Here is a 27,669-nt window from a genome sequence, read left to right as displayed (position 1 = left end):
CACAAAAACACCATCACCCTCTGCTTCCTGCCACTCAGCTAATTCTGGATCCAATTTGCCAAATTACCTTGGATCCCATGGGCTCTTACCTTCGCTATCAATCTCCCATGCGGGACCTTATCAAAAGCCTTGCTGAAGTCCAAGTAGACTACGTCAAATACATTGCCCTCATCTACACACCTGGTCACCTCTTTGAAAAATTCAATCAAATTGGTCAGACATGACCTCCCCTTAACAAAACCACGCTGACTGTCCTTGATTAATCCCTGCCTCTCCAAGTGTAGATTAATTCTGTCCTTCAGAATTGCTTCCAATAGTTTCCCCACCACTGAGGTTAGACTGACTGACCTGTAGTTCCCTGGTTTATCCCTTCCTCCCTTCTTGAATAATGGTACCATATTGGCTGTCCTCCAGTCCTCTGGCACCTCTCCTGTGGCTAGAGAGGTATTGAAAATTATTGCCAGCACCCCCGCTATCTGCTCCCTTGCCTCACTCAACAGCCTGGATACATTTCATCCAGGCCTGGAGATTAATCTACTTTTAAGCCTACCAGACTACATAGAACCTCCTCCCTTTCTATGCTAATTTCTTTAATTATTGCACAGTCCTTCTGCCAGATTTCCATACCCACTTTGTCCCTCTCACTTGTGAACACCGACATAAAGTATTCATTTAGAACCCTACCTACGACTTCCGGCTCCACACACACATTACCGCTATGGTCCTTAATGGGCCCCACTCTTTCCTTAGTTATCCTCTTACTCTTAGCGTACTTGTAAACAATTTTGGATTTTTCTTTATTTTACCCGCCAATGTTTTTCATGCCCCCTTTTTGCTCTCTTAATTTCCTTTTTAAGTTCCCCCCTACAAATTCTATACTCCTCTAGGGCTTCCACTGTTTTGAGCCCTCAGTATCTGCCAAAAGCCTCCCTTTTTCTCTTTATCTAATCCTGTATGTCCCTCAACATCCAGGGTTCCCTGGATTTGTTGATCCTGCCCTTTGTCTTTACTGGAATACGTTGGTCCTGTACTCTCCACTATTTCCTTCTTGAATGAGTCCCACTGCTCTGACGCAGATGTACCTAAAAGTAGCTGTTCCCTTAATATTACAAAACAGCTTGCAGAGTTAGTTTTCCAAGTGCTGCAAAACCCTCTCTATTTCTAAACAGACTATTGAAGTTGTTTGAAATTCATAACTCAAGAGTTCATTTCTGACCAACCCAGAGGAAAATTTGAACAGACCATCAAACACATAACTGCGTCACTGGCCTGTGTAGGTGGACTGAGCGCTCATAATATAGTTACAAGCAAGGCAGAATTAACCTGGGAGTAGCTGGGTTACTTATATGTAAAGTATACGAATGAACAAAACATAATTTCCACGCTGAAATGCAACAATTTTCTACACTACTTATATCATGGAAAATATAAAAAAAAATACAACTCTACTGACTTTCTGGGGGGGAGGTCCACACACCATGGCTGCTCCCATGTTAACTCATCTTAGATTTCTGCTCTGGTTTACCTTGGGCCATTTTGTCGCCCGATGGAGGAGGCAATTTGATTGGGGAAGCTGAAATCTTGAAGTTTTTGACTGAAAAAAAGGAATTTCCCCTGCCTTCCCAACCCTGCGCTGTTTTTATGTGGGCTTTTTTGCGGGTCGGGAAGGTTTTAGGTTGTGACCCTGCAAGCACCTCTTCCAAGCTTGATGTCACCATTGTGAGCCCTATAGGAAATTTGAATTTCCTCCCCCCACCCTTCTCTCCACCCCTATTTTCATATGCTGGTGTGTGTTCAGAAGCTCTAAAAATGTTGACCTCATTGGAGAATTTGTGACCACTGGGGGGCACCTGCTGAGGAGTCAGGAACATTCTGACAGGTAAGTGTTAAATATTTTGATGACCTCAAATGTCATTATTAGATGCTTTGTTGTGATGTAGATGTGTTTTAACTCCAGTACTTCATCATAGGGTCTGTCCCAAAATGGTAAGTTGACCATTACATTGACCAGCATTGTTTAAGTGTTGAGACGCATTGCAGTACTTTTCCCATTGGAGAAAGTGCCATAGGCTTTCAAAACTGTTAAAACATGTGCTGGGAAACTCTCCTATCATATTATCATATTTTTGCTGTGATTTAAATGTGCAGAGATCTTTAGCTTTGAAACAATTCCCCTGCTGCTGAAAGTTGAAATAAATCTGAGCACCTGCTCCAATCCATTGATTGTCAGGCAATGTACTTTGAAATGAAAATGAAACAGCACCTGCAGCTTAAAAAGAGGCCACCTGTTTTTCCAGTTTCAATAGATGCCATTGTTTACAATGCTGAAGATTGGTATTACAGCTGAGCTTGTTATGAATGCTTGGCTCTGTTTCAAAAGCTCTAGAACCATTTATCTCATCAGGGGCCTGTGTTCACATTTTGATTGACATTTTAAGAGGTTATTAAAGGATTACCTGTCATTTGTAAATGGATAACTGTTTGTTTTTATGATAGATTGACCACTTGAGGGGATTTAAATTTTTTTGGCAAAATAATTTTTTTCAGTAAAAAGTGTGCTTCAATGACAGCTGTATTTGATTGTTAGAATTTATATTTTTTCATGTCCATTTCAAAGATATCCTTCGGTCTGTCCATGGTGGATACTGGGTGAGTGGCTATGGAGGATACATGGGGGAATATGAGGGGGCATGGAAGATGGGTGATGAGGTGGTCCCTGCCTCCGCACCCACACTTCTTCTGCACTGCTTCACAGCTTACAAAGCCCAAGCCCTCCCTACTCACATCTTTCAGAGACAAAAATATGACGCAAAGTGAGTTCAGAGGTGGGCTCGCATTCCAGAAGCCACAAAAGGGCCCAACTTTCGTTTTCCTGACCCTATACAAAAATCCAACCCCTAGTCTATGTCTCACAAGAACAAAAGAAATAGGTGCAGGAGTAGGCTATTCGGCTCCTTGAGCCTTCGCTGCCATTCAATAAAATCACGGCTGATCTAATCGAGGCCTCGATTCCACTTTCCTGCCTGTTCCCCATAACCCTTGACTCCCCCATAGTTCAAGAATCTTTCTATCTCAGCCTTGAATATAATCAATGACTCTAGCTCCACAGCTCTCTGGGACAGAGGCTTCTGCAGAGTAGTGACCCTCTGAGAAGAAATGTCTTAAATGATTGATCCCTTATCCTGAAACTGTGCCCCTCATTTTAGGTTCCCCCATGAGGGGAAACATCCTCACAGCCTTGACCTTGCCAAGCCCCCTCAGAACCTGATATGTTTCTATAAGATCACCCCTCATTCTTCTAAACTTCAATGAGTATAGGCTCAACCTGCTCAACCTTTCTTCATAAGACAACTCCTTCATCTCAGGAATCAACCTAATGATCGTCCTCTGAACTGCTTACAATGCAAGTATATTCTTTGTGAAGTAAGACATTTTGAGTCTTGTGACTTCGTTGTGATTGAAGGCCGGGGTTGGGATGTGGGAGCTCCCTAGAGTGGGAAGTGTTTGTCCATGAGTCATCGAATGTGGAAGACTTCAAATGGATCTCACCCGTAGGAAAATGAAAACATTGGCTTGAATTTTGCAGTCACAAGAGCATTCACTGCTGACCTTGAAGAAAATATGTTATCACAGAAGAAAATTCCCGATTCTGCAAACCTGACTCAGGAGAAAGTGCCCCAGATGTTCTAATTTAGTTCAGGGTGTTTGGTGGAGGGGTGGGGTTGGGTGGGTGGTGATTGGGGGAGTTCCAGCTGGAGTCGGGCCTGCCACCCCTGGAAACAGTTCAGAGGTAGCCACAGGGGTTGTTGGGTGTGGAGGTGGGCTTTGAGAAAGGCTGACCTCGGTGATCTGGTACTTTGTCCCAGCTGTTAAAAGAAAACAATAAAATAAAAAACAGCCATCTAGCCCTCACCCCTCACCCCTCACCCCCACACACTTCCCATCCTCCATCCATGCCACCTCATGCCCCCACCCATCTCCATGGGCCCTAATACCATCCATGCCAACCTATGCCCTTCTACCCACTTCATAACCCCTCTTGCACTCTATGGCAGCTGTACCCCTCTACCCACCCTCCATGGCTCTTTATAGCCCCAATGCCAACTTAGTACCAATCCATGGCAACCCAAGACCTGCCCACTCATCTCCATGGCTCTTTATAGCTTCTATGTCAACTTAGTACCAATTCATGCCAACCCATGCCCCCCCATCCACCACCCTTTGCATTTACACCCCCCCATGCCAATTTATCCAGTAACCACCATGTCCAGACCTCAGGAACCATGCTGAGATTAAATAAAATAAAATTCTAAGTGCCTATCGATGACTTCGCTGTTTAAAAAAAAACTCTCATTGATACAAACCCATTCATTACATTCAAATTCCTTTGAGAAGTTAATCCCATATGAAAACAACCATTAGTATTCATAGCCCCACATCAAAGACTTTATAACTACGTGGAGCTGTCAATCAAATTGTGAACTTATAAGCCACTGTCATAGTGAAAGGTTGTGGAATCAGTCATGCAGCACTAATCCTATAATGATAACCCTCAGGCTTTTGTCAACAGACACCTAGTGGAATTGCAAGTATTTGGGCAATTTTTTTAAAATTAAAGGGCAGGAGATTTAAAAACCTTAACAGCTTGACAATTCCAATGACTTTATCCACTTTTTACACACATTCATATCTAATTTTAACTATTCCAAAGGGCACCTTACATCTCCCAAAGTGCACTTGACCTCTCCAGAAGGATACCCTGCCTCTCCAAACTTAAGACCTTTTGCTGAAATATCTAAGGCCCAAGAGCCAGGTTTTGCACATCTCAATAATAATTGTTTTTTTATTATTTGCTCATGAAATGTGGGCATCACTCGCTCAGCCAGCAGTTATGGCACATCCCCAATTGTCCTTGTTCAGAGGGCGTTTAAGAGTCAACCACATTGCTGTGGGTCTGGAGTCACATGTAGACCAGACAAGGACAACAGATTTCCTTCCCTAATGGACATTAGTGAACCAGATGGGTTTTTACAACAATCGACAATGGTTTCATGGTCATCATTGGAGTTTGAATTCCAGATTTTTATTGGATTCAAATGCCACCATCTGTTATGGTGAGATTTGAACCCCCGGTCCATTACCCCAGGGTTGTACTGGATTATTGGTCAAGTGACAATGCCGCTACGCCACCACCTCCTCACATCTGTTGCACCTGTTTGAAGGCAGCTGCACTTTTACATATGCAGTTGCCTCTGTGAACTACAGATGTGCAAACTACAACCCTCCCCCATTCCCCACCACCCCCACCCCCCAACCCCCCCACCCCGGCAAAGAAAATGCGAGTGCCGAGTTTGGTGTTGGGACTTCTGGAATCTGGGCTCTGGCACCATTTTGGCTAAGCCGGAGACTCTTTCCATCCCCAGGAAAATTCGGGCCTATGTTGCGGCTTTCCCCTTTAACTCCGCAGTTTCACTCCGGTGCCAAGCCTGGGGGATGTCTTGGCGCTTGCTGCAGCAGTGATGCCAGCAAGCAGGTAAGCAGCCCATCACCGTGAAGCATTCATAAACAGCGAACCAGGCGGTTAAAAGTGCTTAATAACCTTCACTTGTGACTTAAATTTGTAATTTAAATTTTTAGTGTTTAGCCATAGTTATGAAGTGTTAAAAACCCAGTTACACCACATTCAATGAGGTGAGACTTTTTCAAGGGTTTTTACAGTGAGACTAACACCGTTAGAGTGGGACTCCTTGTCAATTCATGATTGCAATGTAGATTGCAGTATGGGAACCTCTGTGGCGCACCCTGTAGAGAAGTATCAACTCATTTACAGCAATTTCTGGATTACTTTGTACATGTGTGGACTCCCAAAGTTGCTGTCAGTGTCAGTGGTGTAATGAAGGCGAGCACTGGCAATTTTGCCATCATTACCAAAGCCCAGGCCAATGTGTTCATTGTTCATTTAAACAGGCTGCAACAATGAATAAACTTAGGATGTTTGTCAATGACTGGTCATTTTTAATGACTGACACCACCCCACCACCCCACCACCCTGGAAGTTTTTTGCATTGTTTCAAACCTACAAGTGATTCAACAAGTACTTTCAAAACCAACAGTGCAGGTGTCATCTGAGAACCAGTCCATTACCATGGTGTAAAATACTCCAGATTGTACATAATGAAGTCCTCTTTGTTAAATTGTTCCAAATTACTATGGCAACCCACCCTATTTAATATCTGAGAGCATAAATATGACAGAGCAAATTCCTTTCAACGAATATGAGATCCAACATTACAAATGTGTTAACACCTTTGCTATTAACGTGGACGCAAGTTCAAGTCAATTGAATAAAAGTGGATTATATCTTTGCTATCAGTTAATGCGTTACATTTTCTGTTTTCTCCCCAGATATCTACAGGGCAATAATATTAGTATTCTTTTCAAAGAAATCTTCGCTGGTAGAAGATGTTTATCAGATATGTAAGTTTTCAAGGACTGAAAAAAATTGTACCCACTTTATTATCAACCTGTACCTGGGCGCAATCCATCAATAGTTGGAGCATCATACAACCCATCTCTACCTGGGACACCATCCAGTCCATCTATGGTTGGGATATCATCACACATTCCATCTATATATTTGGGCAGTAAAAATAACTCTTGCCATTTTTAATTCTGAACAGATATCCTTATCTAGACTGATGGCCATAATAGTGTGAGTTTATGTCTCAACAAGTTAGTCACAGCATTTGGCCTAGGATAGTTCCCTGCTGACCAGGTGACGAGAAATTCCATTAAGAACAGATTTCCACAATGTTGCCAGAAAGAGGAAAATGTAATGAGGAGCTGTTCTCCTGTTTCCCAACATTAGCTGCCACATCTGAGAGTTTCCACTGGCAGCGATAGCAGACAGTGAATATATCCATCCATATTCAAGCTTGCAGAATCAGATAATAAGCTAATGATGGGAAATGCATGAGCTGACATACTTTGTGCCATTAAATCTTTAGCAACATCAGGTGCAGTGAGTGCTTTGCCTTTCTGACATCCAGCATTGCCAATGGCGACAGAGAGAGGTCTTTCAAAATAAAGGGGCAGCCTTGCCTGACACAGTTAATCACAGTTTATACAAAGCAAGGCCCATTTTTGTTTCTAATTGTAGATAGCCACACTGCCTTGCGACAATTCTCTTGCCCTCCTCCCACTCAGGGTGGCCAACTCTGTTTGTGTGTATCCCTGGAGGTTTTATCACGTGACCTCCATTGCCAACTGCTCCCCCTGCTGGTGTTCCCATGTGTCTGCGGCCCTTGTCCTCAGTGGTAGAGGTCACAGGTTTGGAAGGTGCTGTCAAAAGAGTCTTGCCATGTGGCTGCAGGGCATCTTGTAGATAGTACGCACCACAGGTACATCGGTGGATTCAGATTATAAAAGTGACATGTTGTTACAGAAAGCAAAGATGCAGGTTAGATACAAATATTACCAGTGACAGTGTGCATTTATTGCTACTGGAAGTGTGTGCAATATAGAGCAAGCTCCTCTCAAATGGTAAATGCATGGAGCCCTGTGATACAAGGAATGCTTTCATGTGAAAACACTAATCTTTTCCAAAATCTTTTCTTACAGAGACATAAGCAACAATCAGATATCTACTTTAGAAGATGGAATATTTGCAGATTTATTTAATTTAAGTAAAATGTAAGTTTTCTGGAATGCTCTATAGCATTAATGGTGATAAAACTATGGGCAACATTAAATTTTGACAAATACACTTATAGTAGGCAAACTGGGTGTGCAGCTCGAACCAGCCTTTTGAAATTATGGAAAACCCTTTTTTGAATTGGTTGTTTTAAAAAAAAGCAGCCGTACCCATGGGTAACTGGCCTGATTTGACATGGTGCTAAACTTGGGGTATTAACCTGCCGTTATATTACACTTGACAAATACTGAGCAACAGCTAAGGATTCCTACCATCGACATCAGCCCCCTCCTCCCCCCGCAAGCCACACCCTCCTTGGTCGTCACGGATAACAGACAAAAGCTAAATAAGGCCGCAGTTTTGTCAAATTGTTAAAACCCTGCCTTGGGGGTTTACAAGCCTGCAACCTTAACTGATCATCTCCATGGAAACCCGTCAAACATTGGCAACTTCTCTTCACCCCATGGGAAAAAGAGGGAGAAAATGACAGGATATGAGGCAAGGGACAATTATATGAGGAAAAAAATTTGCCAAGCTAAGACTAAATATGGAAGCTGCGGGGGAAAAAAAATACGAGTTGCTGTTCCTTTCAAATCTCTGGTCAATCTACGTTTAGTTGAGACTGTAATATACTTAAATATTATTGAATTTGCATGTCGTATCCGATGTTGAGCAAAGTTTGCTCCACAGCATGAATTGTGTCCAAATTCTGAAGGCTCCTTATAGAATTGGAGCAGCTTGAACCAGACCCACAATATTCTGAGCAAGGACATAACCAAAAAAACAAGACTGAGCTCCCCTTATGGGCTCAATTTTCCCCAAAGTTAGAGTTAATGCACCCAACATCAGATGGTTGGATTTCCCACCCTTTGCCCTCCTATATCCCTTTTGTACATGTCAAACATAGATTGCACTAATAATAGTTTTGTATGGCTGGGGAAGCAGGCTATAGTTCGATGTTGAGGTTAACAATCCATTCAATGGCTTCAGCTGACACAGGGTGAGTGGTTGTGTTGCCAACAGGAATGGACCTGTCAGGGCAGGAGTTCAGTATGTGAATGATGGTCTGACTTGAATGGCCACAGTCACAATTTGAGCCATTCCTTGTGTTCCACTTGTGGAGCAAATGGCCACGTCTTCCCTGTCCCGTTCCCAAGTGGTTGAGGGTTGTCTGGACATTTCATGGAAGGTGGAAACCTGGGACTTCATATTGGATCAGTTGCCAGGTTGCGATTAGCGATGTTTGCAGTGAGCCAGGAGGTGAGTCATTTAGAGGTGGAGCTATTGTTAGTTTGTAGCATGTTCCAGTAGGGACTACGGAATTTTAGACCAGTGCGTGGGTTTTTTTGGGTTCTGTGTCAGTGGGAATGCTTCATTAGCTGTCAGCCGATGGTGTTCTTCGAGGAGGATGTTTTCCCTGTGGATATCAGGGGGTTCAATGTGTGCTAGCACAGGAAGCCACTCGAGCTGTCTTAGTCTCAATGCCCCAGAAATAATGCTCAAGAAGGCGACTGAACCTTAGTCTCAGGGCTCCTCATCCAAGCAGTAAAAAAAAACCTGGAAAATGGGAAAAGGGAGTAAAGAATCAGCAGCGTGCGTTGCTAAAACAAATCCTTAATTTGTAATTATGGTGAGGAGAATTCCTCAATGCCAAGATAAACAGCGTCTGTACCAATATCCTAAGGGGAAAACCAGGCCTATAGTCTGTAGTTTCAGGAAGCAGATGTTAAGATCTCGTCATGGGAGGCTGGTAAAGAAGATGGTCAGTGATACTGGTGAACTATTCCGTGTACAAACAACTCTTGTTGTCAAGCCTCAGTGAATGCAAGTCCACAGCTTCCCTTTTATGGTGGTGCTGGTATTTTGTTTTATTCATTCACGGGATGTGGGCTTCACTGGCCACATCAAAAGCCTAGATCCCATAAATGAATAAAAAAAAACACCAATACTACCATGTGTTGTAGTTCACTGGGAATCTGATGTGGCGCCATGCACGTTTTATGTGCATGTTGTAGTCTAGAGCTATGGTTAGTGATGGTAGAGGCTCCAACATTCTTTCCATCACATGGCTGACCAGGAATCTCTCCTACTCTTACCACTTTCCAAGTGAAAGGATGTGCAGGTTGGTACTCAACTATTTGGCCATATTTCGAATGCACCTTCTTTGGCCATCAAGTCCTAAGGTTGGATTTGAACCTAGAACTTAGAGGCAGAGCACTACCCACTGCAGCACAGAGCCTCCCTCTTCCCTTGTCTGCAGAATATAAAATCCAAAGATATTACATGGAATTGCCTAGACTATACAACACAGAAACAAGCCATTTGGCCCAGCTACTCCATGCCAGTGTTAATGCACCATACGAGCAACCTCTCATCATCTAACCATATGTTTATACATACACAAAGGCATATTGGTATATTGGACAATTAATTAAATATATTTCCCAAGACATTACATTTTCTGAAGTAATTTTATTTCGTGCTTACTTCTATAACACAACCATCATACAACAGCCTTACTTGCACACATTGTACCTTTGCCCTTATGTCACATAAAGCGTTATGGGTAGCATTTAAGGTGTGATCTGGCCATGAGTTTATGGACTCAAAGGTGGTTGTTACCTGATCTCCGCGCAGTTCTTTTGTTTTTTCTGAATCAAGTAAATCAATATTATAAATTCTTACTGTTTCAATATTTCAGAAACTTGAGTTTTAATGAGTTTGTTTGTGACTGTAACCTTTCCTGGTTACCAACTTGGATGAGTGAGGAGGAAGCAAATGGTGTGATCATCATCGATAGTGAATTCATAAAGTGTGCCAAACCTTCAAAGCTGAAAGACGTGTCTGTGTTAAGTGTTAATTTTTCAAGCCTTTTCTACGGTGAGTATTAGTAACTTTATCAACGTGTTAAAGCTCATCAGTTATTATCTTCTGGGTTATTCCAAAAAGCTTTGACCTCTGCCGAGTGATAGAAGGGCAACAAGGATACTGTGAGCACAGAGTTTGGGACTGGACCTGTGAGATTACTGATTGCGGAAGATTTGGCAGAAAAGGCCATTGTCTTGTCTCTGCAGCCAGTGCCATAAACAAATTGAAAGCTAGGGCCTGTTAGCTGCTCATCTGCTGAGCAGGGTCCCCCATAAAAGGTGACGGTAAAGGGACTAAGAACAGTTAGACAAAAGCAGGGAGCCTTTAAAACTGCATTTAAAATCTCTTTCAAGGAACTGAGTTGCAAAAGGCGGATAATAGTGGGGCTTATCCTGAGGCTGTGAAGATGATTAGGGAAATGAAGCAGGTTTGGTGTGTTCTATTTGCCTTCAATAGATTCCAGCATGATCCTAAAAGCAGTTATTTTCTTTGACTGAAGTCTTGTTAATCACTATCAAAGGAGGTAGTGCCAATGCTGGAGACAAATAAACTCCTTAATTGGGACTGGCTGGTGGTGATAACTTTAAATATTTAATGTATCTTTATATACGTTTATCTATCTTGACAGAGAGTATGAGATGGCAGAAAATAATACCTTAATATACTAAAAATTCTAAGCACTTTTAGATTAATGCCATTGCAACACTTTTCAGCAATACTTAAATTAAACTGTTGTATGACTGATTAGCTCTTTGTGCTTTATGAAAATTAGTTTCCCACTCATGCCTATTATCTCACACAGCAGACGTCTTCCATGACATACCACCCGCTTACTGTGCATTCCATGTTTTCAAATAACAAGTGCTGTGAGAATCATGGAATGATACAGAACAAAGGCCATTCACCCATCATGCCTGTGCTGACTCTTTGAGCTATCCAATTAGTCCCACTCCCCCAGTGCTCTTTCCCCATACTCCTGTTAATTTCCTCCCTTCGAGTGCGTATCCGACTCCGTTCTGAAGTCACTGTTGAATCTGCTTACACCGCCCTTTCAGGCGGTACATTTTGGACCATAACAACTCACTGTGTACGAAAATGTTCTCTCATGACTGACCTGACTGCCATTAGAAACAGTTTCTCCTTATTTCCTCTGTCAAAGCTGTTCATGATCTTGAACATGTCTAACAAATCTCCTCTTCAGCTTCTCTCCTACAAGCGAATACACAATAAATATTTGCTGGAGTTAGAAGAATGAGGAGGGGATCTCATAGAAACCTATAAAATTCTAACAGGATTAGACAGGGTAGATGCAGGAAGGATGTTCCCAATGGTGGGGGAGTCCAGAACCAGGGGTCACAGCCTGAGGATACGGGGTAAACCATTTAGGACTGAGATGAGGAGAAATTTCTTCACCCAGAGAGTGGTGAGCCTGTGGAATTCGCTACCACAGAAGGTAGTTGAGGCCAAAACATTGTATGTTTTCAAGAAGGAGTTAGATATAGCCCTTGGGGCGAAAGGGATCAAAGGGTATGGGGAGAAAGCGGGAGCAGGCTATTGAGTTGGATGATCAGCCATGATCATAATGAATGATGGAGCAGGCTCGAAGGGCTGAATGGCCTACTCCTGCTCCTATTTTCTATGTTTCTATGTAAATGCTAGAAAACTGAGAAGCATAGAGGAACAGAGGATCATTGGAGTGCACGTCTGCAGACCCCTGAAGGTGGCTAGACAGGTAGATAAGATGGTGAAAAGGCATACTGAAAACTTGCCTTTATTAGCCTAAGCATAGAATTTTAAGAGCAGGGAGGTTATGCAGGAACTGTGCAGTATACTGGCGAAGCCACAGCTGGAGTACTGCATGCAGTTCTGGCCACCGCACTATAGGAGAGATGTGGTTACACTAGAGAGGGTACTGAGAAGATTTCTGTAGATGTTGCCTAGACTGCAGAATCTTAGTTATAAGGAAAGATTGGATAGATAGAGAGATAGGGGAGACCTAATTGAAGTGTAAAGATTATGAGGGATTGAGATAGAGTGGATAGGAAGGCCCTATTCCCCTTGGCTGCCGGGCCCAAAACAAGGGGGCACAGATTTAGGGGAAGGGGCAGGATGTTTAGAGGGGATTCTTTTCCTCCAGAGGGTGGTGGGGATCTCGAACTCATTGCCTGAAAGGGCGGGAGAACCAGAAAACCTCTCATCATTTAAAAAGTACTTGGACATGCACTTGAACTACCATAACCTACCAAAAGCTGGATAATTGGTTTAGGCTGGATGGCTCCTTGTTAGCTGGCATGGGCACAGTGGGCTGAATGACCTCCTCCCATGCTGAAAATATCTATAATCTTAAGGAGAACAACTCCAGCTTCTCCAGCCTCTCCTCACGATTGCTCACGAATGTGTTTTATGCCTTCCTCATTTTAGATGTATTTTTAATTATGCTTTGAATATATTCACGATGTTCCAATCGGGCTTCATACTAGTATTTCTCCTTATCTCTTTTCCAGGGTCTGAGTTTGCAGCCTGCTCACCTGACAGACAGTCTATAGTAAATTTAACCTTGGTGACAACTTGGATCTCCAGCAGAGAAAACTGCATAGCATTCTGTTTTACTGAGGGTGAACTATATGCTGCCTTGGACAATGAGAGTCATTGTCTATGCGGCTCTGAACTTGAACCGGATTCAGATTCTATATGTATACCAGGGGATATAGATAGAGAGTTTATTCAGGTCTGTGGCTGCACTATTGTAGAACAAGCATTCGAAGTTACAGTTGCGAATTTTGTTGACCTACGCACTTTTAGCCTTTTTGAGGCTGCACGGCTGACTGTTAAAACTTTAGTTAATGTTAGCACTTTCCAGTGGGACTTTGGAGATCTATCTCCACTTTTCAACACTACCAGCCATGTAGTGTTCCACAAATACGGTCTCCCAGGGACATACCTGGTCAGTGTTGCATTCTCTGTAGGCAGCAAGCCTACCTCACTGCACGTGGAAATAAACGTCTCCATCCCCTCTGGAAGGCTGGAGGTGGATTGTCCTCCTGCAGTGCAGACAAACAAAAGCATTGACGTTAGGATCTATAACTGGAACAGCAACAGTGTTACAGCATCGTGGAGTGTTACAGCTTCTAATGATGGCACAATAAAAGGTGAGTGAAAAGGCATATTGATTAACAAATTCCCTTTCTGAAGGTGTTGACTCCTGCTGGGTAAGGTGCAAAGGCTGTGGTTGTCATTATTTTACCCAAGTAGCCCACTTCATTTTGGTAGCGTAGACAATGGCAGCCATATTTTTTTTAATTGTTCATCCCTTTTTCCTCAGAACAAGGGGTCATAATCTTAAAGCTAGAAATAGACCATTTAGACAATCAACATCCTGGGGGTTACCATTGACCAGAAACTGAACTGGGCTAGCCATATAAATACTGTGGCTACAAGAGCAGGTCAGAGGCTAGGAATCCTGCAGCGAGCAACTCACCTCCTGACTCACCAAAGCCTATCCACCATCTACAAGGCACAAATCAGGAGTGTGATGGAATACACATACACAAACATTCACTCCCTTCACCACTGACGCACAATAGCAGCAGTGTGTACCATCTACAAGATGCACTGCAGGAATTCACCAGGGCTCCTTAGACAGCACCTTCCAAAACCACGACCACTATCACCTAGAAGGTCAAGGGCAGCAGACACATGGGAACACCACCACCTGGAGGTTCCCCTCCAAGTCACCCATCATCCTGATTTGGAAATATATCGCCATTCCTTCACTGTCGCTGGGTCAAAAACTCCCTTCCTAACAGCACTGTGGGTGTACCTACACTGCATAGACTGCAGCAGTTCAAGAAGGCAGCTCACCACCACCTTCTCAAGGGCAATTAGGGATGGGCAATAAATGCTGGCCCAGCCAGCGAAGCCCACATCCCATAAATGAATTTTTTAAAAATTTATGAGTGAAATTAGGACATACTTTTTCACATAAGGAGGCTATTGGAAAATCTGGAACTCTCCTCCCTCTGCACCACCCATAGCACCACTGCCCCCACCCCTGCCCAATGCTGTAGATCCTGGTTAAGACTGAGGTTTCTGTTCACTAAGGGTATCAAGGGATATGGAGCAAATACAGGCCAATGGAGCTGAGTAATAGATTAGCCATGATCTAACTTTTTGAGGGCTGAATGGCTTCCTCCTGTTCCTGTGCTCGAATAAGATGCTAGTCTGGTTTTCCCTCACCACTCACAAGGAAAAATCCTAGTATAGAGCGACCTGTCTGGAGCCATACAGTTTTTCAACAGTGATTCTCTCTCTCTCTATGTCGCATCCTCATTGTCCAAGGGTTGCTAATCATGGCTATGCCATGACATCACTATGGGGCAAGGTAAGGAGGTAGGCTCCAAAAACTGCCTAGGGATTAAACCCATTCTGTTAGTATTATTCTACACTGTACTCTAGCCATCTAGTCAACTGTGCTAACGTAGTGATGCTCTACTCTTGTCAAATTAGCCTCTAAATGTAGAACTGTTCTTAATTTATATTTCTTATTTGTAATTTTCCACAGAGGCTCCATTTTGCCCATTAGGTGGACATCAGAGCAACAATCACTGCTATAGGCTGGTAACTAATAGTTCCACGTGGCGAATGGCTCGTCACTTCTGTCAATCTTACAGCAATGGTGACCTGGCAATTATAAAGAGTCCAGAAATTCAGAATTTTATAGCAAACATTACAGGATGGTAAGCTGCATAAAAGCGCATTAAAGCTGTTGCCAATTGTGTCTCATGTACTCCTACATTTTGGGTTCTTCTCCAATGAGTGAATCACACATTGAATGTTTTCAGCACCTGCTTTCTGTCCAGTAAAATGAATGACAGCAAGTGCCTCAAGTGCTCAGTAAAATTTGTGCTGACAGTGACTCGTCATTGTCAAACGCGAGCAGTTGTTCGCAATTGTGACACTCTTGAAGACTGCAGTTAAGCTTTAACACCTCATTTTGTGGATTACATATAAAACGCATATTCCACCTTCAGAGTACTGGGCCATCAAGAGGCGGCAAAATAGCACCAAAATGTTTTGAGTGTCAAAACTAAAATAACTATTAATTGGTTGATAACTCCTTCCCCCAACAACCAACGTATTTTTTTCTGTGTTACATAGCAAAGTACCTAATTGTGTACAGTGTGACCCTGCTGTTACATCCAGCTACACTGGGACTATGGCACAGAAACAGGCCATTCGGCCCAGCTGGTGTATGTCAGCGTTTATGCTCCACATGAGACTCCATCCATCCTTCTTCATCTAACCTTATCAGCATAAGCTTCCATTCCTTTCACCCTCAAATATTTGTCTAGTTTGCCCTTAACTGCATCTATGCTGTTTGCCTCAACTACTCTGAATATGAGTTCCATATTCTCACCAATCTCTGGGTAGAAAGGGTTTGTAAGTTTGTCCTGGCTACCATCTACAGGTATTTAACTGCTGACATGTCACACTTACTTTGCTTTTCCTGTTGGATTATTCCTTATCACTGGAACCACAGCTGCCACATTGCAAAGAGGTCTTTATGATAGGTTATTTTGTAACCCCTACGATCGATTTAATGCCATCTTGTTTTTATTGCAGCGAGCATCCTGTGTGGATAGGTCTCAGTGATACTGCTGGTGCTGGAACACTGCAGTGGGTAGACGGGTCTACCCTTGAAAACTTTCAGGACTGGTTGCCTGGGCAACCAAATATGCTACTCAGTAATAACTGCGTGTTTATGGGTGAAAACCTTGCAGGAGAATGGAAGACAGACCTCTGTACCACGAGAAGAAGTTTTGTTTGTGAATACAGGGCTGGAGGTTTGTGAATGAAATTATTAAATTAAATTAAACATGATTCTTAACAAAGTACCAGTCAAGGGCTCCTTGTTGCTTCTTCAGATGAAAATGGTGATTACTTTTTTCTTCCAATCTTTTTCCAACCTCCCCCCCATTCTTTTTTGAGGGCATTGACCCTCGTCTGGGCACAGTTTCTTGGGTGCCATGTTTTCATACCCTCGTCTGGAGCACTCCACTCAGTTGCTATGGGTGAGATCAGCTAATTCGCCATTACAGTTTAACACAGCTACAAGGTTGGAAGATTTCTTCTCATCACTATTCTTCCTGTAAGGTTTATTATCAAACACACCACAACGGGTGCACAATAAGCAGAAAGAACAACATGTTCAGTGTAACTATCTCCACAATTAAGACGCACGAAATAAGTCAATCATTGATAATGAGGAGAAGTATCTTTGGAAAGTGACTCATTTTAAAATCAGGAACATCTCGTGCTTTGTTTTACGGTCAGTTTGTGGCCATTTACAAACTTTTAGTTGACAAGCATTTTGTGTGTGTTTGATAAAGCAGAAAAGATACCAGGTGCCAATTACTATTTGTTGGGATCTCCGGCATTTAGTACCAATTTACCTGTGAAGAATATCACCGTGAACAACAGAGCACCGACACCTACAGGACTGGTGGAGGTAAGTGATTGTCTACCTGTATTACATTTGGATGCAGAGTCAGCTTCTAAAGGAATGTGTCAGAAGATGGCGATGTGAGTGTGTTTGCAAAGTGTACACTTTGTGGTTGGTGTAGTATAAAGGTCTGGCATGTATATGGTTAACATGGGACTGAGTACAGTACTGCCCACACAGTGATGTAAGAGAACACATGACCCACCCCTAAGGGTCAGTCTAGTGTTAGCCGTGTGCTCAAGCAAGCATGGAGACAGCTCCTAGCTTGAACCCATTACTGTATATATGAACATTGTTCTTGTAGTTTGTAAATACATACAGTTAACCTACTTAAGGCTTTGAAGACTTAATTAAGACCTCTGAAAGGTATCCAACACCCTACAACAGTTGACAGGTTTTGAAAGCTGAATTTTCCTTGCACTATGTGGAGAGAAAGAAAGAATTTGCATGTCTATAGCGCCTTTCACAACTCAGGACGTTTTATAGCCATTAAAGTGCTTTTGAAGTGTAGTCACTGTTGTCATGTAGGAAACAAAGCCAAATTGTGCAGGCTCTGACAAGCAACAATAAGTTAATGAACAGATCACTTTTTTAGGCGTTGTTTGAGAGAATTCAGACATTTTTTGTTATATAAGAGAGAAATGGGTTTAGGCTGTCTCAGTTCAGTTCCTGGGCTCAGTGCAAAATTACCCCCATTACAGCAGCCTCACAGAGAGAGACCACAGGATGGCTGGTGTGGGAAATTAATAATGCCATGATAAGTGCAATAGGGGTAGGACTCAAGGGCAATAGGGATGTTACTCTAGTGTAATAGGCGTGCCCAAGGTTGAGGCTAAGATAGAGGGGGTAGTTTTCAGCTTATCCACTTAGGCAGTAACCTGGCAGAATGGTTTGTCTGCCCAATGTAGATGTTCATCCCATGGAAGCTAGCTAAAGTTACCTGGCAATTGACTCCGTCAAGATACCAGTGTAGGTGATAGGTGGTAATGATGAAGATTAACCCTGTAATTTTAGGGCAGATTAGAGGGTGTTTTATAAAGAAAGAAATAGCTTGCATTTTTATAGCACCTTTCATGTGCTTGGGACATCCCAAATAACAGCAAGTTAAGTACATTCGAAGTGCAGCGACTATTGTAACGTAGGGAATGGCAGTCAGCAATTTGTGCATGGCAAGATCTCACAAACAGCAATGTGATAAATGATCAGGTATCCATTTTAGTAATGTCAGTTGAGGGACAAATGTTGGCCAGGGCACCAGGAAGAACTGCCCTACTCCTCTTTAAAATAGTGCCATGAGATATTTTATGCCCACCTGAGAAGGCAGACAGGGCCTCAGTTTACCATCTCAGTTAAAAGACAGGAGCTCCGACAGTGCAGTACAGTAATGTCAACTTGGATTGCATGCTCAAGTTCCTGGTTTGGAGTTTGACACCACAACCTTCTGATTTAAAATTAAGCATGCTAGCAAACCAAGACTGATACATTACTCTACCACTAGATGATATATCTGGCTTGAGAGTACTTGATGCTGACATTGGCTTGTCAAAAATAGCAAATGATCCCCCGAGCACTTATATTGACAGTTTGTCCAGAGATTACTGCAGGTAAATGCAATTTTTAGTTAAGATGCTAGAAACAGGAGAAGGGAGGTGAATATGTTTTGCCTCCTCTAGTTGCTAATCCTTTTGTTTATACTTTGGTCTCGTAGCTCATGGTCTTCCCAGGCCTTTGGTTCAATCATAAAGGGTTCATGTCAGTGGTGGAATTGGCCACACAAAATCTGAACCACACTGTCCAGGTGAGATTTAAGATCTACCGACCAAGATGTGCTGGAAAAGACATGCACCTTGTGACACCAGGTAACAACTTAATACCGGGAGTCACTGCTTCAGAAAGCAGAACTTGCCAACCTCATTCCTTCTTATGTAAATAGTCAACAAAGTGCATAGTCTCCAAACAAATTTGTCAGGATACCTCAAATTCTTAGATTAAGTGGACAACAATTATATAAATACATTTTACACACAATATACAGCAAAGAAACAGGCCATTCGGCCGAACTAGTGTTTATACTCCACATGAGTCTCCTCCCACTCCGTCTACCCTTCTCAGCATTTCAGCAAATCTTTCTATTCATTTTTCTCTCTTGTAGTCATCTAATATCCTTTCGAAATCAATCATGCCATTTGCCTCAACTGCTTCCAGTGGAACTGAGTTTCTCTCTCTCTCACACACACACACATATATATATATATTATAAAGTCACATATAAATTTATAGCGAGCCCCCACACATACACTTATATTCTCCACAAAATTATGCGCCCAATGATTGTATTAGAAATGTTAACAAAATGTAAGCTGAAAATGTGTATCGTTTTCTTTGAAATTGTGTTGGAGAAAGTTTACAAAAGGAAATATACTTTCAAAATCATTGGACAATTTATCCTTCCAGACAATGAAGAAGTATGCTCGTCTTTTGCATTTTGCTTACCTCGAACTCCCAGCAACACCACCCGTGGCTGCGCCAGTGACACCAAATGGTGCAGCTTGGCTGAAAAGTGCTTGCCGCTCAAAAGACCCTGCGGTACCGATGTCTTTATTAGGTGTCCGAATTTACTCCCGCCGCACTTCAGTAGAAACCACCCAAGTTATGATCTGGTGACGGAGGTTCCCTGCACAGTGCCGGCTGAGAGCTCCACGCATTATGTAGTAAGATCGTTTATCCCTTTTGCTATTGTTGCTTTTGGTGTCTTTTCCGTTTCTGTCCATAGCCTAGGCTGCAATCAGTTATCTCGATCATCTCAAGACAGTGAATCAGTCGGGCCTGTCGATGGGCAAGCCTCCTGCTCGTTGTAACAAAGGCCAGGATTTCCCGGTCGGCGGGCGAGCTCGGCGGGGGGCGAGCGGGAGCGGCCGTGAAGCGGATCGGTGCCCACGATCAGGCCCCGGCTGCTGTTTCACGCTGGCTGGCCAATTAACGGTGTGAAAGGCACGCTTCGGCGCTCAGCGCTGCCCGTGTGGGGGGGGGCGGGAGGAAGGCCAGCGCTGAAGTTGGCGCATGCCCCGGGGGGGGTGCACGCAGTAAAAGCTCCCTGAGGCACAGAGCTGCCTCGGGGAGCTGAAGATTTTTAACAACAAAAATTAAGATTTTTAAAATAATGAAAACGTGTCCCCCTCATGTGACTCTGTCACATGAGCAGGGACGTGTAAAATATGAACGCAAAAAGTTTTTTTTAAAATCACTGGTCGAACCTCATCTCGCCCGTGGATGAGGTTTTGCCAAAAATGCGAAGGCCGCTTGGCCTTTTCGCCTGCCCACCAACCGAAGGGTTGGACGGGCAGCGAAAAATTCCGAGCAATTAATTGATTAGTGGTCTTAATAGGCCGCTTAATCATCAGCTATATACACGCGCGAGAGTCGGCAGTGCGCCCACCGACCGAAATATCGTGCGAGTGCGCGATGACGTTGGGACGCTCACCCGACGCCATCGCGCATCATTTTACGCCTGTTCGGGTCAGGCACACGCCCGCCCGACGAGCGAATAATTCTGCCCAAAGCGTATGACTGCTTGACGGTGCAAACTCGCAGCCTTGAACTGATTTCCATGTCCAGGTATGAATGGGTAAGCTGCCAAATAGGTCTTTATGAGACCGCTGAGGTCATTTACAAAGCAGCTCGGGGAACTTCTCATTTTTTTGGAGGGGTAGAGGGCTGAGGAAGAGGAGGGATTAATTCTCCTTGGCATCCTCCCCCCCCCCACCGCCCCCCCACCCCCCCCCACCACCATAACTCCCGCAAAAGCAATTTCACCCTGTTGTTGGCCTGTTTGAATACTGCCCCCACCCCCACTGACCCCCGACCCCCTCAAACTTGACATGCTAACTAGCTGAAGTTGATGGCTGGCCAATTTCCCACTTTCCCACTTAACCAGCGCACTGCCGATTGTGCCCATGTGGCCCCTGAAGGTGGCTTGACACCAACGGGCAAGCAAGCACGGGCTGTCCACTGACTCAGAGTGATGTCAAAAATCACACCCCTCCACCACCTCCCTCCCCCCTGTCCCCACTTCAATCCTCCTAATTTCGAGTCTCATGTGAGGATTGTTACTTTTATGCTCATTATCGAATACTAAACTACCAGCCAGATCATGACTACTGGCTGACCATCATCCCGATCCCAGCATTAGTCCTTCTGCTGAACTTAATATCTAAATATTAGCAGAATATTAGAGAAATAAGTTTATCATTTTTCTCCATGTCAAGCTACTGCTGAGAAATGAAAGGATTGAAGTGCAGTCCAATGACATCATAGCCATTCAACATGACGGCGATCCTGGAAGCTTCTTACAGTGTCAACAGAATGATTCGTCACCCTGGCAACAGAGTTACTTCAGTATAATCTATTCCAGTGGGAACAGGGATCTTTGGAGAAACCTGGCCGATAGCAACTGGACAGATGGCACTGTGTGCAACTTGCGCGTGCTCTACACCCACAGGCAAGAAACTATCGCAAGCAGCCCGCTGCTTCACAATGGGCAGCAATCACCGGGCGTTTATACTTACCAAGCAATGGTGGAAAACCGGCCATTCTACAGCAACGCATCCTGCACTGTTCAGGTTGTGGCACCAATTACCGACTTGAGTGTTATTTACCCGCCAAAACAAAATGGCGTGATCTATGTGCCAAAGAATCAAGCTATCATCATTGTCAAGGTTAAGTCATCTGACGGGACGTCAACAAGTTGGTCTGGGAGCAGCCAGAATTTCAGCTGTGAGGCGACCTGCCCCTCAGAGCTTTCCTCCAACTGTGAAAAGGACAATAATACCTGTTTCTCGCGTATCCCATTGGTTTTCAAAGACTCCAATCTAACGAGTATTGTCATCAGCGCAAAGAACAAGGTTAGCTCTGTCAATAAGACAGTTACAGTGAAAGCTGAAGATCCGATCGAAGGACTGATGATTTTGCCTGACCCAAGTGTCCGCGTGTTGTCCAACTCCCTGGTGGTAAGATACGTTTTATAGTTTTAATGAGTCTTTCTTTAACCCGCAGCTCTTTTCAAACGTTATTTTAAATCAGTAGTCCAGCCACATTTATTGACTGTGTTGATTTATTTTAGTGCACAACGGTGAAGTATTGAAAATACCAGTCATCCTCAGAGCAACAGATGTTAATCTCTCATTGTGTTGGCCATCTTCCAATATTCGAGCAGGTTGTCAAAGTGTAACATGGGAAAGATTGGGGAATTTTGATCGTGCAATGAGTTAAGCGTTCTATTCTTCAATCCCTAAATAGGCCTTAATGGATGGGATAAGGAGCTTTTGTGGTAGAAATGGTGGCTGGGATTTTACCAGCCCTTTGGAGATGTGCTGAGAGGTGGCAGGGCTGGTAAAGTAACAGCGGGAGGCATCTGGAGGGAAGACTGAAAGCAAGTGGCCAGCTGATCCAATTGACCGAGTTATTCACGGCCATTTTACGCCCCTGCCAGCACTTGTGGGAAGTCTGCCATGTATATTGAAGTAGCCTCCCAGAGGCTTTGCTGGGGGGTTGGGGTTGTGGGGGGCAGACAGTGAGGAGGTGGCCTTTCTTTATGGCCGCTTCACGGCCCACGGAGGGGCCTCCGGCTGCAATAGCCGCCCCCCCCCACCATGGCTCTGCCGCTGCCACTGAAGGGTTCACCCTTCCAAACACCAGGGCCTATCTGCCTGGCCCCAGCACATTAAAAACATTTCTTGCTTGCCCGTCCTTTGAGGGCACCACAACATGGAGGCATCCTTTTAATTGCCTGCCGCTGGTAAATCCCCTCTGCGGTTCTGCTCAGGACCCACATTTGGTCCCGGTGGCAGGACCCATGCCCGTGCCGGTTAAATTCCAGCCAGTGTTTCAAGTGAATGTGGGCCTGTAGAATTATACTCTTCATCAAGACAGGCTTGCGTTTATATTGTGGTTTTCGCAACCAACAGAGGTCTCAAAGCGGTTTATGGTGAAACGATTTTTTGACGTGCTGTCCCTGTTGAAATGTTGGAAACAGAGCAATAAATTGCCACTTGTAATCAGAGAGGGCTCAACATGACCGGCTGTAAGTTTCCTTTTGGCTGATTTAGGGGTGCGCTTTGGGGCTGGTTCAGGTAGCACAGAAGTATCGAGAATGACTCAAGCTGTGTCTAACCTGTGGTATACCTGCCCAGGTAATTCTTCATGCTGATCCTGCAGCAGTACCTTTAACTTTGAGTGACAGTGTAAACTGGCTATATCGATTCAGCCCCATTTATCCATCTTTCCCGATTTTCATTTCCATTGAGAGATGTACAGCGAGTGGCTGAATAGTTACCATTTTTTTCAAATCAAAATTACCCCCTAGCTCTTTAAAGTAGAAATATTCTCCATTGCTTTTATTCTTGCTGAGTCAAGAAATCTCCCACACCTCTCCAGAAATATTCTATGTAAAACACTGTTTGTTGAACTGTAGGAACGAGGAGCTACTTTAGGAGAAGGGCCTGTGTAGAATGCAGAATCAACAAGGGGCAAAGCACAATATCATTGAATCATAGGCAGAGGCCATTCAGCCCATCATGCCAGCTCTTTGTAAGAGCTATCCATTAATCCCACTCCCTACAATTTTTTCATTTCAACTCTCCCTGGTACCATGTCCTAAGAGGGTATTGGTGACCCTAGACTTCCATAGGATTGGTCCATGATTATGCTTGGCAAAGTACCGCAGCGGTTTGCTGTTGCCTTCTGTAGTATGTCTGACCAGGAAACTCTCCTGTTCTTACCACCTGCCATCAGGTGTAGTGGAAGGATTTACAAGCTGATAATTAACCTGTTTGGCCACATTATCTTCCATGGTCATCAAGTCTGAAGTGGTGCTTGAACCTGGAGCATCTGGCCCAGAGCTAGTGACGCTACCCACTGCACCACAAGACCTCCTCCATTTTGACTGTATATCCAATTCCCTTTTTGAAAGCTACTGTTAAATCTGCTTTCACCTCCTTTTCAGTCTGTGTGTTCCAGATCCCAACAACTCACTGCATAATGAAATTTCTCATCTCCCCATCTGGGTCTTTTTACCAATTACCTTAAATCTGTGCCCTCTGGTTACCAACCCATCTGCCATCGGAATCAGTTTCTCCTTATTTACTCTACTAAAACATTTCAGAATCTTGAAAGCGTCTATTAAATCTCCCCTTAACCTTCTCAGCTCTAAGGTGAAAAATCCAAGAAGTATTACACTTCATACTGCAGCTCATACTGTGGAGTCGGTATTTTTTTTTGACAATTTCTCATAATTGATAGTATTTGGACATAAAATGTTTCTCATATTTACAGAGGTTATAAATAGTAAACTCTGTAACAGGGTAGCACAGCATCCATTTCAATCCAGAATTGTTTAAACTGTATTTCTGTGCCTAGAGCTATACTGCAAGAGTGAGTGCTGGAACAAATGTGATGTTTAAATGGACTGTTGATGACAAGGCGTCCTTCATACATTACAATCAAGTATACAAAGTCATCTACCGAACTGAAGCTGTATACAAACTCTCGGTAAGCGGCAGTGGCAGCTGGAATTGGTTATGCTATTTTTCCGGGTTAATCTTCATTACTCTTACATTGTGACTTTTTAAGGGGAGAATTTTCTCCCCGTCAGGCGGGCTGGTTGGGAGCGGGCGTGGGGGGGGATGCGGAGCCCATCGCCGCCCGCGATCAGCTGCGCGCCACCATTTTGCGTGGGCAGGCCTTATTGGCCCGCCCAGCGTGATGCGCACCCGGAAGCGCTTGGCGCTACCTGTGCAGGTGGGGGGAGGAGGGAGAGTTGGGGCAGCCCTGAGAATCAATTTAATTAGTTAATTAATGGCCTTAACCGGCCTTTGACAGTTCGGCGGGCGCGCAGCCAACTCTGGTGCGCACCCCCTGAACTGAAGATCGGAACGATGCGCGGTGAGGTCGGGATGCACGCCTGACGTCACCGCGCCTCATTTTACACGCCGGCGTGAAGGGGCCCGCGCCCGCACGCTGAACGGATGATTCTAGCCTAAGTGTTTTTGACCAAAGCAGTAGGATTTCTTGTCATGATAAAAGGGTACATTTTACCGCTGGGTAAATTTGAAGCTTCCTTACGTACTGGTATTATCTGGAACCAATGTGGTGCCAATGCCCCTCGGTCAATTGAGTTAAACTGGTAAGCTCAACCCCTCCATGGCCGCTAAGCTGAAGGGGTATACCAGAGGAGTGGGCCATTCTCAGCAGATAGGAAGGCAAATGGCATGTTTGCCTTTATTGTAAGAGGGCAGGGGTGTTGGAGTATAACAATATAGGGACGTAGGAGCAGGAGTAGACCATTCAGCCTCTCGATCCTGCTTCACCATACAACTGGATCATGGCTGATCATCTACATCAATGCCATTTTCACATGCTATCCCCATATCCCTTGATGTCATTAGTATCTAGAAAACTATTGATTTCTATCTTGAACATACTCAATGATTGAGCTTCGCCAGCCCTCTGGGATAGAGAATTCCAAAAATTCACCACCCTCTGAGTGAAGAAATTCCTCCTCATCTCAGTCCTAAATGACCTGCCCCTTATTCTGAGAGTATGTGCCCTGGTTCTAAACCTTTCAGCGAGGGGAAACATCCTTTCTGCACCTACTCTTTAAGAATTTTGTATGTTTCAATGGGATCACCTCTCATTCTTCTAAATTTTTGAGAATAGAGGCCCAGAGTAAGATTTTCTTATGGAAGACTTGTTGCAATTATCTAGGGCTTTGGTGAGACCACACCTGGAGTACTGTATACAATTTTGCCTCCTTACCTAAGGAAAGATATTTTTGCCTTAGAGGGTAGCAAATGTTCTCTACGTGCTCCTGGGACCGAGGAGTTGTCGTGTAAGGAGAGATTGAGTGGATTAGCCTATATTCTCTGGAATTTAGAAAACTCGGGGTGATCTGATTGAAACCTGAGGGCTTGACAGGGTAGATGCTGAGGGTCTGTTCCCCCCTGGTTGCAGGGTCGAGAACTAGGGCCAGATTCTCAGGATAAAGGGTCGGCCACTTAGAACTGAAATGAGGATTGAACTGAGATGACTCAGAGGGTTGTGAATCTTTGGAATTCCTTATCCCAGTGGGGTGTGTTTGCCCAGTCATTGAATATATCTGAGACTGCGGTCAATAGATTTTTGGACGCTAAGGGAATCAGAGGATTCAGGGATGGGGATGGAAAATGTGTTTGAGATAGAAGAGTGACCCTGTTGACGAGTGAAGCAGGCTCAAGGGGTCATATGGCCTACTCCTGCTCTTATTTCTTATGTTCTTATGTCCACACAAACAATGAATGGTCAGCTAGAGGGAGGAACAATTGTGCACACCTGTAGTGGAACTCTTGAGCTTCTGAAGAAACTGGAGCAGCAGATGATCATCACGTGGCCGATGTGAGCAAGATGCCATTGTTTAAAGCCCACTCAGTTTCGGGTGACCAAAAATACCCAATTAGATGGTGTCCTAGGAAGACAGTAGAGTTGATGTTCTGCCGGGATGAGATCAATTGGGCTTAAATGCTTCAACTAAACCAATCCTGAGATCTTGTGACTTGGGAGCCTGGACACTATCAAGATTGGTGGGGATGTGAAGACAGGAGTGAAATACAAAGCTTTGGAAATTGAAGGCCAGAAGCTTACAAACTATGGCTTGATTGTCATGTAGAATGGATGTCATCCGTTGAATGCAATGTTGTCCAAAGTATTGATTTAATAGAAAGAAACACTTGCATTTATAGAGCATGACCTCAGGGCATCCCAAAGCCAAAGAAGTACTTTTGAAGTATAGTCAATGATGACAGCCAATTTGTGCACAGCAGGATTCCACAAACAGCGGTGTGATAATAATCTGATGTGGTGATGTTGGTAGAGGGATTAGTATTGGCCAGGACAATATACATAAGAAACACCTGCTTTGCTGTGCCTACTAAAGCTTCCATTTCAATGTTGCAGCTGATCGCATCCAATCACGTGAGCAGCCAAAAGATTATATCCAATGTTACAGTGGACAGGAGGAACCCCTTAGCTGAGTTAAATGTCTCTGCTGTTCCAGCCATCCTTGTGCAAGGCTTCCCATACACATTTGCTGCCAGTGTGAAAGTAGACGCAGCCGTCAATGCTACCTTCAGGTAAATAGTAGAAACTACAATCTGTCTTGGATCTTGGAATACAGAGTAAAATTACAAAATTTACTGATGACACCAAACTTGGAAGAGTGGCAAACAGTGAGGATGATATGAATTGCCAGCACCAAGACATAGATAGGATTGTAGAATGGGCCACCAAGTGACAGATGGAATTCAATATAGTGAAGTGTGAGGTGATGCATTTTGGCAGAAGGGATGGGGAGAGGCAATATAGACTTAATGACACTGTTCTAAAGAGTGTGCAGGAACAGAAGAACATGGGTGCATGTGCATTGATCTTTAAAGGTAGCAGGACATATTGAGAGAATATTTTGCAAAGCATATGGGATCTTGGGTTCATAAGTAGAGGGATTGAGTACAAAAACAGGGAAGTTATGTTGAACCTTTTTAAAGTACTGGTTAGGCCACAACTAAGGTATTATATCCAG

At 43.9% G+C, this 27,669-nt stretch overlaps 1 protein-coding gene across 1 annotated transcript in view; it reads left to right on the top strand.

Moving 5' to 3' along the window:
* Positions 1-27,669, top strand: part of pkd1a (polycystic kidney disease 1a) — a 174,353-nt gene that overhangs the window by 57,939 nt on the left and 88,745 nt on the right. Inside the window, exons 3-14 of the mRNA XM_078558920.1 lie at positions 6,406-6,477; positions 7,621-7,692; positions 10,395-10,573; positions 13,066-13,710; positions 15,123-15,297; positions 16,184-16,404; positions 16,954-17,069; positions 18,772-18,922; positions 19,518-19,774; positions 21,329-22,069; positions 24,477-24,608; positions 27,048-27,223. Of these exons, the coding sequence (XP_078415046.1) occupies positions 6,406-6,477; positions 7,621-7,692; positions 10,395-10,573; positions 13,066-13,710; positions 15,123-15,297; positions 16,184-16,404; positions 16,954-17,069; positions 18,772-18,922; positions 19,518-19,774; positions 21,329-22,069; positions 24,477-24,608; positions 27,048-27,223 (2,937 nt within the window). The remainder of the gene's footprint in view (positions 1-6,405; positions 6,478-7,620; positions 7,693-10,394; positions 10,574-13,065; positions 13,711-15,122; positions 15,298-16,183; positions 16,405-16,953; positions 17,070-18,771; positions 18,923-19,517; positions 19,775-21,328; positions 22,070-24,476; positions 24,609-27,047; positions 27,224-27,669) is intronic.

The sequence above is a fragment of the Cetorhinus maximus genome, chromosome 15 (assembly GCF_964194155.1).
Source record: "Cetorhinus maximus chromosome 15, sCetMax3.hap1.1, whole genome shotgun sequence".
NCBI lineage: Eukaryota > Metazoa > Chordata > Chondrichthyes > Lamniformes > Cetorhinidae > Cetorhinus > Cetorhinus maximus.
Note: the sequence above shows the minus strand (reverse complement) of the source record. Positions and strands in the feature narration are given on the sequence as shown.